This window comes from Camellia sinensis, chromosome 15 (assembly GCF_055761805.1).
Source record: "Camellia sinensis isolate YWXY chromosome 15, ASM5576180v1, whole genome shotgun sequence".
In the NCBI taxonomy this organism is placed as follows: Eukaryota; Viridiplantae; Streptophyta; class Magnoliopsida; order Ericales; family Theaceae; genus Camellia; species Camellia sinensis.
The window spans coordinates 8478496-8498141 of NC_138975.1; the positions used below are offsets into that span (position 1 = coordinate 8478496).

The 19646-nt window shown below is 36.4% G+C and overlaps 1 protein-coding gene across 12 annotated transcripts; it reads left to right on the forward strand.

The window, feature by feature from the left end:
* Positions 1 to 6019: 6019 nt before the first annotated feature.
* Positions 6020 to 18612, forward strand: LOC114277516 (vacuolar cation/proton exchanger 3). 12 transcript variants are annotated; one of them, XM_082909247.1, is made up of 14 exons: positions 6020 to 6346; positions 6421 to 6499; positions 10791 to 10886; positions 11070 to 11369; positions 11630 to 11697; positions 11804 to 11832; positions 12921 to 13117; positions 13238 to 13465; positions 13843 to 13977; positions 14200 to 14316; positions 14391 to 14444; positions 14719 to 14835; positions 15093 to 15186; positions 18257 to 18612. In XM_082909247.1, the coding sequence occupies exons 3-14, from the start codon at positions 10791 to 10793 to the stop codon at positions 18265 to 18267; spliced, it is 1446 nt and encodes a 481-aa protein (XP_082765373.1). In that variant the 5' UTR covers positions 6020 to 6346; positions 6421 to 6499; the 3' UTR covers positions 18268 to 18612. The 12 variants fall into 12 exon arrangements, with proteins under 12 accessions (XP_082765373.1, XP_082765378.1, XP_082765370.1 ...); XM_082909244.1 differs by having other exon boundaries at positions 6025 to 6346; positions 13825 to 13977; XM_082909246.1 differs by having other exon boundaries at positions 6025 to 6346; positions 11079 to 11369; positions 13825 to 13977.
* Positions 18613 to 19646: the final 1034 nt, after the last annotated feature.

The following is a 19646-nucleotide window of genomic DNA, read 5'->3' on the forward strand; positions in this document are numbered from 1 at the left end:
TTTGGTAACGTTTACGTTTTCAGTTTATATTTACAAAAATTTTATAAACTGATTTTTGTTTATTTTTAGAAAAACATAAACTGCAAACGCGTTTGGTAATTGACAAAATGTTTTAAAAAAATTTAAAATATAAAAAAGAGTGAGAAATGGCGAGTGGTGGCAAGTGGCGGCGGAAGACGGTGGTGGAAAGTGGTGACGGTGGGTGGTGGGTAGCTGGTGGTGGTGGGTGGTGGTGGTGGTGGTGGTGGCAGGTGGGTGGTGGTGGCGGGTAGGTGGCGGGTGGTGGTGGTGAATGGATGGGTGATGGTGGCGGGTGGCGGGTGGTGGGTGGTAGCGAGTGGGTGGTGGTGGTAGGTGGGTGGCGGATGGCGGGTGGTGGTACGTGGTGGTGATGGTGGCGGGTGGTGAATGGTGGTGGCAGGTGGGTGGCGGATGACGGGTGGTAGTGGTTGGTGGCGGGTGGTAGGAATGGCAACGGGGCGGGGCGGGGCCGGGGATCACACTCCCCGTCCCCGATCCCCGATGGTAAAATTTTCCCTATCCCCGGCCCCGATCCCCGACGGGGACCTATCACTGCCCCCCATCCCCGTCCCCCAACGGGGATCGGGTTTCCCCGACCCCGAAATTCCCCGGACCCAAAAAAAAAAAAAAAAAACAACAACAACAAACAAACAGAGAGGGATAGATCTGATATACATCATAAACATCACAAACAAATCAAACAACATCATCAACATCAGGGCAGATCTGATGCTGTTTTTTTTTTTTTTTTTGAGTCGATCTGATCTGAGAGAGAGAGAGAGAGGGAGTAGAGATCTGATCTAACTCTAAGTCGATCTGCTCGTCTGAATTCAAAGGGCAGATCTGAATCTGATCTGGCCTTGATCTGCTCGTCGCCCGTCGTCCTCCCATCTCTCTGCTGCTCGTCGTCGTCAGAGGTGGCGCTCCTCGTCGTCGTCCTAGTTGGAGGTGGCATCGTCGGAGATGGACTGTGTAGCGTCTTAGACGGAGAGGAAGAGAGAGAGAGAGAGTAGAGGGAAGAGAGAGAGAAGACATTAATGAAATGAAACAAAAAAATAGAAATGAGAGAGGGTTAAAAGAGAGACGGAAACAAATAAAATAATAAAAAAATATATTATATATATATATATCAGTTCGGGGACATGCGGGGCGGGGCGGGGCCGGGGCCGGGGATTGGGCACTTATCACCGTCCTCGGCCCGAAATTAATCGGGGATTGGTTTTTGAATACCATCCCCGTCCCGTCGGGGGTATTTTTCGGGGAAAACCCGCTCAAATCGGGGTCGGGGGATCGGGTCCCCGTCGGGCCGGTTTCAAATTGCCATCCCTAGCGGGTGGTGATGGTGGGTGGGTGGGTGACGGTGGCGGGTGGTGGTGGCAGGTGGGTGGCGGATGGTAGGTGGCGGGTGGTAGCAGGTAGGTGGTGGTGGTGGTGGGTAGGTGACGGCGACGGCTGATAGGTGGTAACGAGTGGGTGGTAGTGGTGGTGGCGGGTGGCGGGTGGTGGTGGCAGGTGGGTGGCGGGTGGGTGGTGGGTGATGGTAGTGGTAGTGGTGGTGGTGGTAGTAGTGGTGGTGGGTGGTGGTAGCGGGTGAGTGGCAGGTGGCTGGTGGTGGTGGGTGGCAGGTGGTGGTGGCAGGTGGGTAGTGAGTGGTGGTGGCAAGTAGGTGGTGGTGGCGGGCGGTGGATGGTAGTGGCGAGTGGTGGGTGGTGGCGGATGGATGGCAGGTGGGTGGTGGGTAGTGGTGGTGGTGGTGGTGGGTGGTCGGTGGTGGTGGCGAAAGACGGTGGTGGAAAATGGTGGCGGGTGGTGGCTAGTGTTGGGTGGTAAAAAAAAAAAAAATCTGAAAACTCAAAATGGAAACACATTTTTTGTGTTTTCATTTTTTGGCTAAATTTATAAACTGAGACCACGATTTATAAATAAAAAATTTTACCAAATAAGTTTTTATTTGAGTTTTTTAAATTTTTGTAAATATAAACAGAAAACTGAAAACGTAAGTGTTACCAAACGACACCTTAGCGACCACGAGTCTTACTTTCTGTTAATTCATATGTTCATTTCATAAAATAAGATTGATTTGATAATCACATCTGCATGATTTTATCATGTTTGTTTTTAAAATTAATCCAATAATCTTAATCATATGATTTTTTCACATATGTATTAGATCACAAACTCAAACTATATGGATCCAATCCCACGACGGACTAGAAATAAGCTATTTCTTTTTATTTTATTGGACCTTTAGGCACTTTTTTTTAAGGGTAATCTACCCGTCGGTCTTGCTTTTTTAAGTTATTACTTGTCTTATATTTTTATGCACCATTAAGTCCTATTATAATTTTCTTTCTCATTTTTACCCCTATTTTGTTTTGTTTTATTTATTTATTTTTTCTAGTTTCCCATTTTGTTTTTGAACTTCAAATTGCGAACCATGATTTGACCACCAACCACCACTTCCGATAGCAAGTGACCACCTCTAACCTTCCGCGACCATTACTGACCTTTAGCAACTACCTCCGACCTCCAACAATATTTTTTTGGGCTATTTTCCATCTCCAACACGTCACTACCGCAACCACATACTCAAATTCGATGGTGATGAGAGAAAAAGATTAAAAAAAATGAAGAGAATGAAGGAGAGAGATGAGAAGCCATTACCAGAGAATAATTCTCATCATTTTACACTGTCACAAATCAAGACAAAGGATCAAAAGTCAGATTCAGTGATAAATTTATCATGCAACAAATCTCAGCTAGAGTTGCAGTGATAAATTTATCACTGTTGAATTTGTTAAAAAATTTACAAATAACAAATTTGATTTGAGAAAGAGGGGCATCACAATATTCTATTATGAAGTATTGATAAATTTATTTATTTTGTATGTGCTATGTCATTCCATTGATAAAATACCCACACTTACACCTACAAATCTATAATCTGATAAATTTATCATTCATAAATTATTGAGTGATAAATTTGTTACTGAATTAAGTAATAAATTTGTTAGATCAGTTACATGTCTATAGAAGATGAACAACACTTTTCAATGCACTGATTGGATACTTTGTATCCCAAACCAGTAATGGAGGAAGATGGTGGCAACGACAATGTCGAAAATGGTAGATCGATGATGGAGGAAGATGGTGGCAACGATGATGGAGAAGACGGTAGATCAATGATGGAGGATTGCGGTGTTGAAGCTAGCAGATAAATGATGGAGGAGAAACAGCGATGATGGCAACGAGGGAAGAGTACGGTGGTGTTAGGTGAGGGAAGAGGAAAACGACGGCGTTGGTTGAGGCGAGTGTTGTTAACAATGATAGATGAAGATAGTGGTTGAGCCGAGCGACATATATGGTGATGGAGGAGGAGGAGATGGTGTGCTAGTGGCAGAAATAAGAGAGAGAGAGAGGGATGCGTTTGGGTTTAGGGTAAAATCACTCAACTAAATGTAAGGGGTAAAAATAGAAGATGTGCTAAAATTGTTTTGGGTCAGGACTTCTTGAGAATTAAGTTGGTTCAAAGAACCGGCTCGTAACTCTCCTTTTTTTTAACGGAGAATTTTTATTATTTATTTATTTTTATTTAGCCTTGATAGATTGTTTTGTTTGTTTATTTTACAACCTCTGGAGTAGGGATGGCTATTTAAACCCGGGTCGATGGGGACCCGACCCCGATTGGAACGGGGTTTTCCCGAAAATTATCCTCATAGGGGCGGGGATGGTATTGAAAATTAAATCCCCGATGATTTTCGGGCCGGGGACGGGGATAGGTTCCCCAACCCCGGCCCCGGCTCCGGCTCGACTAATCCCCGTCTATATATATATATATATATTATATTATATGTTTAGGGTTATTTTGTGTCACTTCTCTCAGCCTCTCTCTCACTCACATCACGCTCACTTCTCTCAGCCTTTCTCCCTCTCTCTCTCTGTTGTGTTACAATGAGCTAGATCAATGGCAGACGTGCAGATGGGCGAAACAGAGACCTTCGCTTTCCTTCCAAGCCGAGATCTCCTCTGCTGCCACACAGTGCTGTCCCTCCTCCACCCTGAGAGCTCTTCCCCAACACAGTGCCATCGACGGTTCAAACAAACGACAATAAGGTGTCTACAGAATCATTGCTGAATCAGACCCTCCGACGACGACGAGGGCCACCTCCTTCTCCTTCAAGACCTCCGATGACGACGACCTTTCCTCTGCCACGCCAAATTTGAGCAGTTGGATCTCTCTCTCTCTATCTCTCTTTCTCTACTTAGATCTATCTCTCTCTACTCAGATTTGTGTGTTGTTGATATTGTTTGATGATATTGTTATTGATGATGTTGATGTTGAGGATGTTGTAGATTCGTTGTTGATGAATCGTTGTTGATGTTGTGGATGAATCATTGTTGTTGCTACTACTGTTTTTTTTTTTTTTTTTTATCCGGGGAATTTTCGGGGTCGGGGAAACCCGATCCCCGTTAGAGGATGGGGACGGGGATGGTAATAGGTTCCCCGTCGGGGATCGGAGCCGGAGACAGGGACATTCTTTCCATCGGGGATCGGGGGACGAGGAGGGTGATCCCCGGCCCCTTCCCGCCCCGTCCTGTTGCCATTCCTACTTTGGAGAAAGATCTTTTTTTTAAATGGGCCCATTTGATAAATAGAATTGTTTCTCTCAAGTTGGAGTACATGGATTACAGGAAATAGCCCGACCTCTTACATTGTGTTACCTTAATACTTTTTTTATAAACCAAATATTTAGATTTATCAAATCATCAATTTATTAAATATTGAGTTTGTAAAAAGGTGGATAAAATCTGAACTATTAATTTATAAAAATATCGACGTGACAAACTTTCATTGCTCAAGCTAGGAGATTGTTTGGGATAATTTAAATAAATATATATTTTTTTAATTTTTATTAAAAGATGTATAAAAAAATAGAGAAGTAATGTGACATAAATAAGTGCATTTATTTAATTTATGCCAAATAATGCCCTAATATGTCCAGTTCAATTCTCCAAACTAGAGACAAGCTTGACTTTCAATAAGAATAAAAATTAGGTAAATTATGAAAAAAAATATAATAAATTCTACAATTTTAGTATAATTATACTAATTTCTTTAAGTGGGAAGACAAAAATATAAACAAAGTGAAATATATATTTTGGTGTAAAAGAGACACTAATATTATTATTTTCACAAATATAAATAAAGTCAAAAAACTTGACAATGTTATTTTTTTATTTATATAATTAATGAATTACTAATAAAAAATAATTAAATATTATGCGAATTAAAATTTAATTTTTTTTAATATAATTATATTTATTTTTCAAAATTTAAAATGAAGTTCGTATAATTTTATTTATAAAAATTTGAGGCATTTGAAAAACTTGATGATATCTGAACATGCATGACACGTTAGGATTTTATTTCGCAGCACTATTTTAAAAAAAAAAAATTTAAAAATCAAATCTAAATTTAATAATGGGGAGTGTTGTAAGAGTCTTTGAATTGATAATTAATTATAATTAGGGAAAGCCAAACCGGACAGTTATGCTGTTATTACGCTTCAATCCGCAAAGAAAATCTATTTTCTTACCCATTTCATGTGTTAGAAACTTCAAGATTTTTGTACACCTGTCGGTACCGTGTCACGGCCACACTTTTATCGGGTAAATTACATTTGGCCCCTTTATGTTGGAATATTTTCCTTTTTGACCTTTTATAATTTAAGTTTTTATTTTATTTTTAAAATTAATTTATGTTTAAAATTAAACAAAAAATACTACATTAACTGTGACATCTCATTTTATAAATTTCTTAATTTACTTTAAAATCAACTTATGTTCAAAATTAAACAAAAAAATAGTATGTTAAATGGCACCTCATAAATTAATTTTTAGAATAAATTGAAAACAATTTGAAATATGACTAAAAATAGAGGGTTAAAATGTAATTCACCCAACTCTTGTCATATCCCGAGTGTTTCCATATCTTGATGACACGAAACCACCGTTGTCAAAAAAAAACCAATAAACAAGAAAAACAAAAGAATTTAAAATTAAAATATTTTTGGAGCGCTGCTTCGTCGAAGCTTCCTTTGGCCGGCCCCTTAACGCCATCTCCGTCACCGTCACCGTCACCCCCCTTCTCTCTCTCTCTCTCTCTCTCTCTCTCTACAGTATCTCTTGGTTCTTAAGTCGTAACGCAGACGAAGAACAATTCTTGAAGCCGACTCTCTCTCACCGGAGCTGAAGCCGGACCTTCCACTTTATCTCCTACCGATCTCACCATTTTCATTCTCTCGCTCTCTATACATATATATATGTATGTATATGTGTATGTATATGTAATGTCGGTTTTGTGTATCTGAAGTTGAAGTCCATTATTATACTGTTTAGGTTTGCCGACTGTTGCTTGAGGCTCAAACGGTGGATCGTTTTGAAACCAGAACCGTTTAGATCGAGAGAGTAATTCCAGGTAACTCGAGTTCTTAGCTTTATTTCCAGACTTTCTAGGTCTCTTGGTTTTTCCAGTGGAAATAACATGTTTGTGACTCTTTTTTTGTTGTTCTACACTGGTCTTTTCATAGATTGCTTGAGGTCTTAATTTTCATTTGCTGAGCTGATCTGATTTATAATATGCTTTATATTAAGATTGTGAATTGCTTTTTATCTCTAATTTATGTCAGAATATTCTCAACACTAATCAACACTAACCAGCCTGTTTATTTTTTCGTGTTATTATTATTAGTGTATCGTGTCAAGTTTGTTTGTTTTTGTTTTTTGGGCTTTTTTTTTTTACAAATTAATTTAGTTTCCATTTATTTTGACGTAAATTTTCCGTTGTTTGGTCGAACAAAATGCAATTAAAACATTTTTTAAAGAAAATATCTTTATATCATTTTCTCAAAAGTGATTTTAAGTAAATTTTTAGATTCTCATTGTGGGTGAGAGGTGTGGTTAGAGGTAGCCTGGGAAGATGCCGGGCACTCCAATGGCCTGAGATCACTGGAGGTGGAGAGGGGGAGGTCAAGTCAAGCTTGGAGAGGGAGAGGTTGGCAGTGATAGACCTTGAATACTGATGTAGAATGTGAGAAAGAACATTTGGATGTGGGACTTAGTGTGTTAGAATTATGGTGTTGTATTGTTGTGTTGTCTTGCTGCATATACGATACATTATATAGGCCACAGGAGTATTGGAGCCCAAGCAAACTGTTGGACAGGTGGCTCGTTCTCCTTAATTCTACCAGAAGTGATATAAGCCCTTCTGCCGTCTGTGGCTTGACGGCAGCCGGAGAGCAACGTTTCATGACAGACAGAAAGTAATGTTTCGTATATGCATCAGATGACATGAATGTAAGATCGTTGTTGCCTCTTCTCCAAGCCTGGTCAAGATTGAGTTGTCTTAGCAAAAAAACAACCATCTCGACGATCCCATGACCTCAGTCGCCAGTCCAATATCCTCTGATGATCTCGAGCAGTAGTGCTTGGGTCTTGCTCCCAACCCAAGCATCCAAGTAGGTGAATGGGCCAGGGCCCACCTTAGTGTTTAGGAGAGGCAGGGCTCGCTTCCAAGCGACCAAGTAGGAGAATGGGCCGCGGGCTTATCTCAATGTTTAGGAAAGGGGCTCGTTTCCAAGTGATCAAGAAGGAGAATGGGCCACGGGTCTATCTCAATGTTTCAGAGAGTTAATGTTTATCAGTCCAAGTCCAAGTGAACCGGGGGCTGATTATATTGTTGTTTGGTCTTGGAGCGAGGTATGAAGGACCATGGGCCTTGCGGGGCCATGGTGCTGCCTGTTGCAGGGCTCTTCATATCTACTTCATATTTAGATATGTTTGGGCTTATATGTATGTTCCCGTTTAGGCTAAGCATATAGTCTTGGTTTTACGTGGTGCCTTGGCACACGGCACCCGTAGGACTAACCGTGTATCAGACATATGACATGCTCACGTGGTGCCCTATTGGTCTGCCACGTGGGTGGGGTTTTGATGATGTGGTATGGCTTGCCGCGTATTGGGCTTGATATAAGTACCCGCACTCACTAATTATCTTTTCAACACATTTAGTTTTTTCAAATAAATATCTTTTAACTCACTAAATGACACTATATTTTCTTTTAGGCAATAAAATGTTTTTTTTTTCACGTATTAACCAAACACCAAAGAAAAAAAAAAAGAAACATTTTCTTCTGTGTCTACGTCGAAACAAACTGAGCCTTAATGAAACTAATGTCTACTAGATGAAATTATTTATGAAAATATTTAGTTTCAACAATTATCTCAATTTAGAAACAAAAAGACTATATTGATCCTATAATTTACATCTTTATAATTCAGTTAAGCAATTAATGACGCGGAAATAATAATGTAACATTGAAATGCGTATTAATCCTCTACTAAATGTGTCAACTCGTTGGACACTAACCTGGCCCATTTATTTTTCTTGTTATTTTGCTGCGCGTGTGATAACTTGGTTCGTGTTGAAAATGGTCAACTTTAACTCGCTAATTTCATGTATGTTTCCTGTTGTATTAATGTGGTGTGTCAGAGATTCTCACCCTTACATTATATCATGTTTTTTGGTACTTAATGATGTTAATTTTTTGTTGAATTGCTTGCACACTTACTCTCCTTTGGCCGCCAAATACAATATGTGGACTTCTACTTAAGATTAGAGGATTCCATTACTTTGTATACTTCGAAGTGTAGCTGTTGGTAAATGGTAATAGATGATTTCCAGCAACATACCCTTTTGATATCCAAAAATGTTTTACAAAATTGTTTCATTTTAAAAGGATGATATTACTTCAGTGAAACAGCTTTTGGAAAGTTATGCAATTTAGTTTTGAAACTTTTCTGTAGGAATATTCTTTGCTGGTGCTAGTACTTTCAAAATATGTTTCCTTTCTGGAGTGGACCTCATGTATGCAGAAAAGGCTAACTCAAATGCTATAACCAAAAACACAATATATCTTGTGGGATGTACAAATGCCCCAATATATTTGTAAAAGAATATAACGGAAAGGAAAAGTCATCAAGAATCCAAAAAAGCAAGGTTGCTAATACAATTTCTGTCAAAGTATAAACAATTCCATATCTTTTAGACCCAATACACCCCTGACCTCAGGCAAATGCAGTACCTTCCAGTCAACAAGATAATATGTAACCCACCTCGAGGGTAGTCTCTTGTTAACTTCTCTTACACACGAGCCACTGATATAGGAACTATAAACAAGGACACAAAGTATGTAGGCAAGCAAGACAATGTGTTCTTATTTAGAGTCCTTTTGCCCTTCGACAAATACTGCGTCTGCCATGTAGCCAATTTTATTTCTTGTTTCCGTGTCCCAAGTGATGGTGATGAAATACTATTGAAAGCACAACCATTCAGTGAGACAATTGCATGTTAATTGGTGTTGTATATGCAAGCACGATGAGGAAATAGTAAATCATTTATTTCTACGTTGTGAGGTAGCTCAAGAGCTTTGGTCTTTGGTTCTCTTTTTGTTTGTAGTTGCTTGGTTGTTTCTGAACAAGGTGAAGGAGGTTATCTTTTTTTGGAGTGGTTGCTGGGTAGCAGAAGGAGCTCCATTGGTCATTTTGTGGTTACTTTGGGGAGAAAAGGATAGAAGATCAATTGTTGGTATTTAGAGGCCCATTTTTTAAATTAAAAGTCTTTTGTCCTCTTTCTTGTATAGTTGGTTCTCAACGGTGGTTGAACAGTCCTTGAACTAATTTTTGGATTTGAATAGTTTTTTAGTGTATAGTTGGTATAGTTTTTCTTTGTATTTGGGTTGTGCATTCCCTTAGTGCCTCTTTTAATATTATCTTACTCGTAAAATAAAAAAATCATTAAATTTTTTTTTATGAAAAAGGCAATGACAGTGGAAAGGGATATTGTTGGAAAGAGATTAGTGACCTTTTATGTAATATGAGATGGAATTGTTTTGAATGCTGAGGCAAATAGATGGTCTTGTTATATAGTTGTGTAAGCAGGATGAAATTTTATTTCCATGGGACAGCCAATCGCTCACTTATTCATCTATTTTGGCTCATATTTTACATGCTATTTCTATGCTCCATGAGCAACTGTAAACATTGATTTCTCAATCTGGTTGACCTTTGGTAACTTAGCCATTATCCTTCCTCCGTTTGGGGAGAAAACATTTATGTGTTTCAAGATCTAGATGTAAATTATAGTGGCCCTGTTTGGTAGAGCTGTGGGAAAGTGCTTATAACTTATGGCTAAACAGCTTATAGCTTATAACTATGAACATAAGCTGATTTCTGACTTAGAAATTAAGCATCTCCTGCCCAACTCAAAGAATAAGCTGATTTCTGACTTCCAAAAAGCTATAAGTTATAAGCAATAAGCTAAACCAAACACATCAAAATAGCTTAAATTAAGCTGAAAGCTGAAATAAGCAGCTTTTAAGCTGCACCAAACAGGCACAGTGTTAGCAAAAGTTGCTTACCCACCTAGGCACATACATGTTTTGGCCGTTTTTATTTTGAAATTTGTTTTGATTGTTTTGCGGAGTCAATAGAAATAAGTTAAGTTAATGTAGCCTGTGTTATCTGACTTCATATTGTCACCTGTGATCGTTGTGGGATCATATCATTTCAATTGACTCAATATAATGATAACATCCTGTTATGGATGCATGGTCTTGAATTAATGTAAATGGGTAAATGGCTTCTGTGTTGAGCTTTCATTGCTTTGTATGACTGCTGGGGTTGATTAATGAGATTATAAGTGTGTGCAGATGGGAGATGAAGAGGAGATACACCTCGAATCTGATGGGGCAATCCCTTTGAGGTCATCACAAGCTATGAGTAAAACATATGCTTTTAGTCGTGAGGTATCTTATATTGAGCCACATGCAAAGCTTTCCAATAATTTCAATTGACTCAATATAACGGTGTCAATGAATTCATCCTGTTCTGGATGCATGGTCGTGAATTAATGTAAATGGGTAAATAGCTTCTGTGTTGAGCTTGCATTGCTTTGTATGACTGTTGGGTTTGATTAGTGAGATTATCAGTGTGTGCAGATGGGAGATGTAGAGGAGACATACCTCGAATCTGATGAGGCGATCCCTTTGAGCTCATCACAAGCTACAAGTAAAGCATACACTTTTGGTTGTGAAGTATCTTATATTGAGCCACATGCAAAGCTTTCCAATTCATGGTTTCATGAGCATACATGGATGGGACCTCTCATGAGTATTTCCAGGACGGCACCTCTTATGAGTATTTACAAAGTCTTAATTAATACAAAGATCAACATTTTGCTTCCTTTTGGGCCCCTGGCAATATTGCTGCACTATCTTACTGGAAAACATGTAAGAAGTACAGACTTCCGTTATCATTTTTTCATTCACTTCATTCAGAAAGGAATGTTGCTAAAAAGGAAAAGTACAGTGGTTGACTTCTTTATTATATTTTCAAATGTAGATTTATGGCCTCACGATGTAATTTATGTTTTTTAGGGAAGTGGTGCAATGTTTAAACGTCATTTTCTCTCAAGTAATTATGGTCATGATTTGGTGATTCATGATGCCTTTGTCTTGGTTTTAATTTGTTGATGGTTGTTATATTGCAGGGATGGGTCTTCATATTCAGCTTATTGGGTATTGCACCTTTAGCCGAGCGTCTGGGTTATGCAACTGAGTAAGTTTTGCTTCTTAAATTAAATTCTAGCATTTGAATGATGCTGTTGCGTTCTCTTTTTCCTTCAGAACATCCTAAATATACTTTTCACTTGGCCCTTGTGCAGGCAGCTAGCATTCTACACAGGACCTACAGGTATATTTATTGTTCTTATTGCATGATTCAACAAACAAGCCCTGCATTCGAATCAAGAGGGGTTGGCTTGTTGTATGATTCGCCATGAAAATTAAATGCAAAACCAGGATATTAGTAAACACAAGCTTTTATGTCTTGACACTATAATATATTGCTCTGATCTGTATCCTTGTCGTTCGACTCCCTGCAACCGCCCTCTCCCTATAGTTTGGCAGGCATGCCTAGTAGTAATGTCTGAAGCTTCTAATATCCTTTTAAGTAGAGAAAGTTGATATTGTTGCTTGTGATACGTTAGTTTGTCGTGACTGTTAAAAACACTGAATTGTAAATTCATGAATAAACATCATAAGGTTGCACTAGAAATTGAAGTTAGTCTTAGATATCATTTGAAGAACTGGAAATATAAGTCATGTGGAGTAGTCATTCCAAGCAATATAATTGAACGTTTAATAATAATTAGAAGATTAGTTATGCAGTCATCAGTTGGTGAAATCAAAATTTTGTGAATCAGTAAATACTAGTAGTTCATAAATTATTAGCCATTAATGGTTAATTTACATTGCTTCAAATAGTTCAGTTAATGGAGACTGAGGCCAAGTTTGGGATGCTCCAAAAAAGCCAAAAAGCCAAAAAGTTACTCAAAAAGTTAAAAAGTTAACACTATTCACCAAAAGTCAACAATTACGGCTGCACAACTCCCAATTCAAATTTTTCCCTGCAAATCAATTTTTACAATTTTTTATTACACATTTTCCAATAAAAAGTCAAAAAATTAGCCCAAACATCCATATTTTCAACCTCAATTTTTTAGTCCAAAAAGACAAAAAGTGCACTTATTTAGTCTTCCCAAACTTGGCCTGAATGTATTAGGCCATGGTAAGCCTTCTGAAAGGCTGAGATACCTCCCAAAATTGTCTGTTATTTCTTTGTATATGCATATTTACATAACACACCCAGATATACTGTTAAATTAAATTTAAATCACCAGAGAAAAAAATTCTTCTCACGACTTAAGAAAAATATTATTCTTTAATGTACTTGGGCCTGGATTTCTGTAACAAGATGACAGTTTTCGATTGAATCTGCAGTTGGGGGCCTTCTAAATGCTACATTCGGCAATGCTACTGAAATGATAATTTCAATGTATGCATTGAAGAATGGGATGATTAGGGTAGTTCAGCAATCATTACTGGGCTCCATCTTATCAAATATGCTGTTAGTGCTCGGATGTGCCTTCTTCTGTGGGGGGATAAAAAATCACCAGAAAGTGCAGCGTTTCAATCAGGTAGATCATCTAGATGCCATAGAATCAACATTGCAGTTTGGTTAGCCATGTAAGGTTCCCACCAAAAAAAGGAAGTAAAAGAGAAGGAAAGCTGATTTCTATTTGAATGTTCAAAAACAGGCAGCTGCAGTGGTGAGCTCAGGATTGTTGTTGATGGCTGTTATGGGCATATTGTTTCCAGCAGTACTTCACGTCACACACACAGAGGTGCATTTTGGGACGTCAGAGTTATCCCTTTCTAGATTTAGCAGCTGTATAATGCTGGTGGCATATGCAAGCTACCTTTTCTTTCAGCTTAGGAGTCAACACAAGTTCTATGGTCCAGTGGATGAGGCTTCTGTTGATGAGGCAAGTTCTTTTTAACTCACTCTCATTAGATGTTCTGGCATGTGATTGTTTTAATATGAAAAGCTAAGGTTGATTTATGATTCCTGCTTTGCTTAGCTAATTGAGTCTCTATTTTATATCCAATAACATGTATAGGCTTATTTCTCGCCAGGCACGTATTCATATTCTGCGAAATTCGTGGCCTGTGCTATTTATGTGGACCAGTATCTTGAAGACACATTGCCACCATATTTATGGGATCATATTATAATCCTTTTTTTTTGAATTTTTTTTTATTAGTTTAGATTTGGGAGAGTAAATATTCATTATTGAGAACCTTAGTTTATATAACATTGGATCTATTTATCCTCTTTAGTCAGTCTTCGAATCTGTTGCAGGAAAGCAATAGTAGTACAGAAGATTCTCCTGAAGAAGAGGTTCCTGCTATTAGTAAGTGGGAAGCAATTGGGTGGCTTGCTATTTTGACTTTGTGGGTGTCTGTACTATCTGGATACCTTGTTGATGCTATACAGGTATGACCTACTTCTCTATTCATTTGCCACGGTTTTATGAAAATGGTATCACTTTGTTTGTTTATGCATTTGAACATTTTATGGGTGCAAATAATTGAAATTTCTCTAGTTTCACCAAATGGTATCACTTTAGAATTGCAAATGGTATTCACTTTAGAATCCAGGTGATGATCTATTTGTGTGAGCAATGGATGGTTTCATTGTGTTGCTGTATCTTTTCAGGGAGCATCGGACTCATGGAACATGTCTGTGGCTTTTATTAGTGTCATCCTGCTTCCAATTGTAGGAAATGCTGCAGAACATGCAAGTGCTATTATGTTTGCCATGAAGGACAAGCTTGTGAGTGCTTGAAACTCCGAACAACCATTTCTTACTGGAATTCATTCAGCTTATTTACCTGATTTCTTCTATAGGACATCACACTGGGAGTCGCAATTGGATCATCTACACAGATATCTATGTTTGTTGTAAGGCCTTGATATCCAATTCCATTTTGACACTAAATGTTAACATTTGGAAGGTTTTTCTTGTATTAGTTGCAAATTATTATTATTATTATTATTTTTGGTTAAAGAAACTAAAGACAATTAGCGTGCTCATTTGTTTTCCCATTTCTTCTCTCAGTTGTGATTGATTTGATTTCACATTATCCAACTGAGAGATTGAATTTGTTGTGGGTAAATAGTGAAGCTCCTGCACACTGCTTAATGGCTTATGAATCTTGTGCTCTTGGTAATGCAGATTCCCTTCTGTGTAGTTGTTGGCTGGTTCATGGGACAGCCAATGGACTTGAATTTTCAACTCTTTGAGACAGCTACGCTCTTTATCACAGTGTTAGTGGTGGCATTTATGCTGCAGGTTCGATTATCTATTTATCTCACATACTAATTATTTATTGTATTAATTATAGCTAGCTGTTGTAGAAACACATATTTTATGTAACCTCTTTCTCTGCAGTGCATGCTGTATGACTGCTCTTTGTTCATTTTTTTTCTTATTGTGGTAGACACAATAATTATAGCTAGCTATTCGGTTTTTTTTTCTTTTGTTCCTATCCTAGGTGAAATGTTGCTTATGAATGGATGACTTTATAACCATTGCTTTCTTTGTTACAGGAAGGGACATCAAACTATTTCAAAGGCTTGATGCTTATTCTAAGCTATCTTATTGTTGCCGCTAGTTTCTTTGTACATGTCGACCCGCGAACCAGTAAGTACAACTAAACTAAATTTTGCTACATTAAAAAGTCATGAATCTTAACAATTATTGCCTACATTATTTACATTTTCTATAAATGATTTTATCCTTTAAAGGTACTGGTACCAAGGAAATAGTGAAAACATGTATCGTTTTCCCAAAATAAAAAATAAAAGACACTGCGATAATCAATTTTTGAAAAAAAACTTAAAAAAAAAATTGTCCGAAGACACATATATGAAACTAAAGGCTGCGATTGGTAGAGTTTTAGAATTATGATTTGAGAATAGAGTTGTATTTTGAGTTTGTGAGTTTTGAAATTATGATTTCAGTGTAGAAAATTTATTTGGTTACGAGTTTTGAAAAGAGTTTGAATTGAGTGATATGACATATGATATTTGATTCAAAAATTTACAACTCATAACCAAATACACAACTCAAAATTCTATTCAAAGCTCATAAAAAAAATTTAAAAAAATTCTGAAAATATTTTTTATTTAAAATATAAAAATAACAAGTGCCAAAAAAAAAAAAAACATGAGCACTATTTTGATCAACCGGCCGTACGTCCAAGAGGATGACTGGATAGACGTGTTTTGAAAAGTGGGTGTGGAATCAACTTTTGAAAATTCTAACCAAACATTTCACAGAAACTAAGGGGTAGAATTGCATTTGGAAGTCTCCACCAAACACAGCCAAAGATCTTTTTTTTTTCTTTCACTGAAGTAGATTAATTGCAACCAGAACCCCCCCCCCCCCCAAAAAAAAAAAAAAAAAAAAAAAAAATGTTTAAAGGGTAATGATGATGGTAAACAGTAACTTACCTATTTAGTGTGTGGAGAAAAATTTGTCTTTCCAAATTATCTTGACAAAGATGAATAAATATCTATCTATGTATACGCGCATTTCCAAGTCTTACAAAATTAAGCATATCCCAAAATCTTACAAAAATTAAGCATATGAGAAGGAAACCTAATTTTCTGACACAATGGTTTTTGGGTTCAAATTCTATTTTATCTGCACTAATTAATTTTTCTTTAAGAATGACTGAGTTAAAAGTTGCTTATATTTGCTCACATAAACCTACTCATAGTCTTGTTGACTCAGTTTTTCACTGTATGTGACTAATGGTGGTGCTACCAAGCTCTGTTATCAGAATCTTAAGATTCGCGATTCGATTTGCGATTCGATACGTAATTTTTGTAAAATCGATACGAATCTATAAGTGAATCTATTTCGGAAGTGAATTTCTAGTGAATCGCATGATTCACGATTCGATTAAGTTTTTACGATTTATGCAATTTTTGAAATTATTGTGTTCGACATATTTTCGACTCATTTTTTCTATCTTTTTGGTGAAAATGACATAATACAACTTCTAATAGTATTTAATACCAAAATAACCAACATATATATATGATTTGTTATTATTTTAGTGATCATGGAGTTTTTTATAGGATCCAATCAGATTCAGTCTGACCTAACATATTTTTAACATTTCTTCTCATTTTTGTCCCCTTCAAAAAATTGTAATATATCTTCTAAAGATGTTTAAGATTAGAGTTACACTATGAATTATCTATTACTATTTTATTAAATTGAATACTACATGTGTGAGGTCAGTTATACTTGTTAAAATGTTTTAGGCTTTAAAATAAAATATCCTAAATAATTCTTTCTTATTATTTGCTCACTCTTAGAAAAGTATATATGCTTATTGTCCAAATATCAATATCGTTGTTAACTATTGTTACTTTAGAAATTAATAGTTTCTATTTGGTTATTACCTTTATTAAGAATGGTTGATAAAAAAATCTTAAAAAAAAAAAAAAAGAAAAAAAGGTAAGATGGTGATTTTACATAGGAATTTTTGTTAACTTCTTACCTATTAAATTACGTGATTATCATTCAAAATAATATTTTTGTTGATTTAAGTCTAAATATTTTATATTCATAAGATACATTTAACATCTAAATGTATAGATATATGTTTTTAAGTGATTTAGAAAAAGCGATCGAATCTTTACGATTCGCGATTCGGTACGAGATCATTTCGATTTACGATACGAATCCCGATTTGACAACTATGCTACCAAGCATTGAAGTGACTAAGAATCCATCAACTTTTGAATCTGGCATGCTAATTACTGGCCAAAATCTTGGATGAATGAGATTTATTTTTGCTCATTGAGCCATTGAAGAGTAAAGGCTTTGTGTTAAATGATGATAACTTATGATAATTAAATATTGGAATGTGATCAATGTTGATATTATAGTTGAGGCTATTAATCATTTCATAAGTTCTCACAGTAAGGTTGACTTGGGCTGTGGTTTAGCTGCTTTTTTGTGCAAACATGTGAGGCTCCATCTGACCGGTGGGTTCTAAAAATCATACGAGAGAAATCTGTCTTCCACGTGTATGATTCATGACAATTTGTGCTATTGATAACAAATTTTGGTACCTAGAGACCCCAGCCTTATGGCGCAGGTTTAAGTGACAGGAATTAGTAATCCACAAAAAAGTGAGGGAAAGATTGCCTACCTATTACCTCTCCCAAATTTGCTTTAAGTGGTGCCTTGTGCACTGGGTAGTAGTACTTTTATAACAAATTCTGTTACCTATGATTATTAGTCTTTTAAAATACATTGCTTATATGCTCATCGGTGACCTTTGGGATTCTTGTTGGGTATCAATCTAAGCTATTTATACGTCTTCTCATGCTATCCAAATATAGAAGGTTAACAATGTAACAGAAGAATTCGTTACCAAGGGACAAAATCCCCTTTTTGTAATTCCTCGCGTTTTCATTTCCAATAGAACAAACAGCGCTCAAGTGTGAGTTTGATTCTCATAAACTCCAGATCCATGCATGCACTCATGCCAACCGGGTGCCTCATGTTTCTTTATTTTTTGTTAATTTTTTCCCGCTCATGAAATGGGTACAACATAACTATTAGAAGTCGCCCAAATTTCTCTCTCTAGAATTCACTTTGCTTTTGCTGCATGCTGATCTCATTTGTTAGTTTGTACTTGAAAAAGTAGCTTGACAGCTGAAGTCTGATGGTATGTGCTTCGATGTAGATGATGACTAAATATCTTTGATGGAGATGACCGTGACCCATTAAGCCAAAACATTTTTGTTTCCCTGCAATGAATGCACACGGCAGACGGTACTTCCGAAGCATTTTGAACAAACTATTGGTGTTGTGTTCTGTATCTTAGAACATGTAATGATCAATTCATATGTTCTCCCCAGCATTGTAAGAAGGGGTGGAACTCTTTTTTGGTGTTTGGCTTGGGGGAAAGAAGGAAATAATTTTTTTTTTTGTTTTTTTGTTACAAAGCAAGGTTATCCAGATCATGTGTAATTTGATTATTCTCATTCATTCTTTTGCAATGGTTTCGTATACAACAAATATCCACGTTGTTTGCTTCTCCGACACCTTGTTTATTTTCAGTCTTCATTGTCCACTGGAGTGCTTGAGTGAGAAGTTTGAGCATAGCAGGGTGGAGATAGTTTTGATGATTTGAAACTTGATGGAGAGTGGAATGTAGCATTTGAGTTCTTTTAATGACAACATTTTTTTGTGTTTTTTTGCTTCTGGTTCCGCGGTCTGACTACTTTAACAAGTGCGTATTGCTGTTTATTTATTTATTTATTTTATTTATAGGTAGTGCTGTTTTTTATTATTATTATAGGATTTGACTTTCGTCAAGTTGGTCATTTTAATTTAAGAGAGTCATTTTAATTTAAGAGGGTGTTTGGGTTTGTTAGGTTTATTTTGGGATTGATTTTGGTGATTCTTGTTTCTCGTTGAGTATAATATTTATTTACAAAATCAAGATAGTTAAGTATCAGCAGCTATGCGTTTGAATTAAATTTGTATTACAAAAAATAGATAGTTATTTTTAAAATTATATTTATTATTTATTTTTTAAAATAAATATGATTTGAATATATAGCTATTGATATTTAATCATTTTAATTTTTTACATGAATATTTTTTTTAATGAGTCTTGAAAAGTAAATAGTTTAAATCACAAAAATAAGTATCAAAATGGGCATATCAAGTCTAAAAGTTTTTTCAAGTGGAGATGATATTGTGAGAAGTCTAATCGTTTTTATAAATCGGAAGAATTGTCCCTCCCATTGCCAAAATCTCATATGTGTTGGTGTAATTTTTTATTTGGTAAATTACATTTGGTTCTCTAGTTTGAATGAAATTATGCTTATCATAATTTTAATTTCATTAATTTTGATCATATATTTTTTATTTCTAACTTTAGACAAAAAGATGAATCAAAGCGAAATTTATAAGTTTTTCAAAAAAGAGTGTACTTGGAAAGAAATTATAAGAAGAATTGACATAATTTATTTATTCTTCTTTCTTTTGTAAAAATTGTAATATTTCATTGTACTTGTACGTGGCTTTTGTCAGTAAAAATTTATGACAATGAATCCTATTGAAAT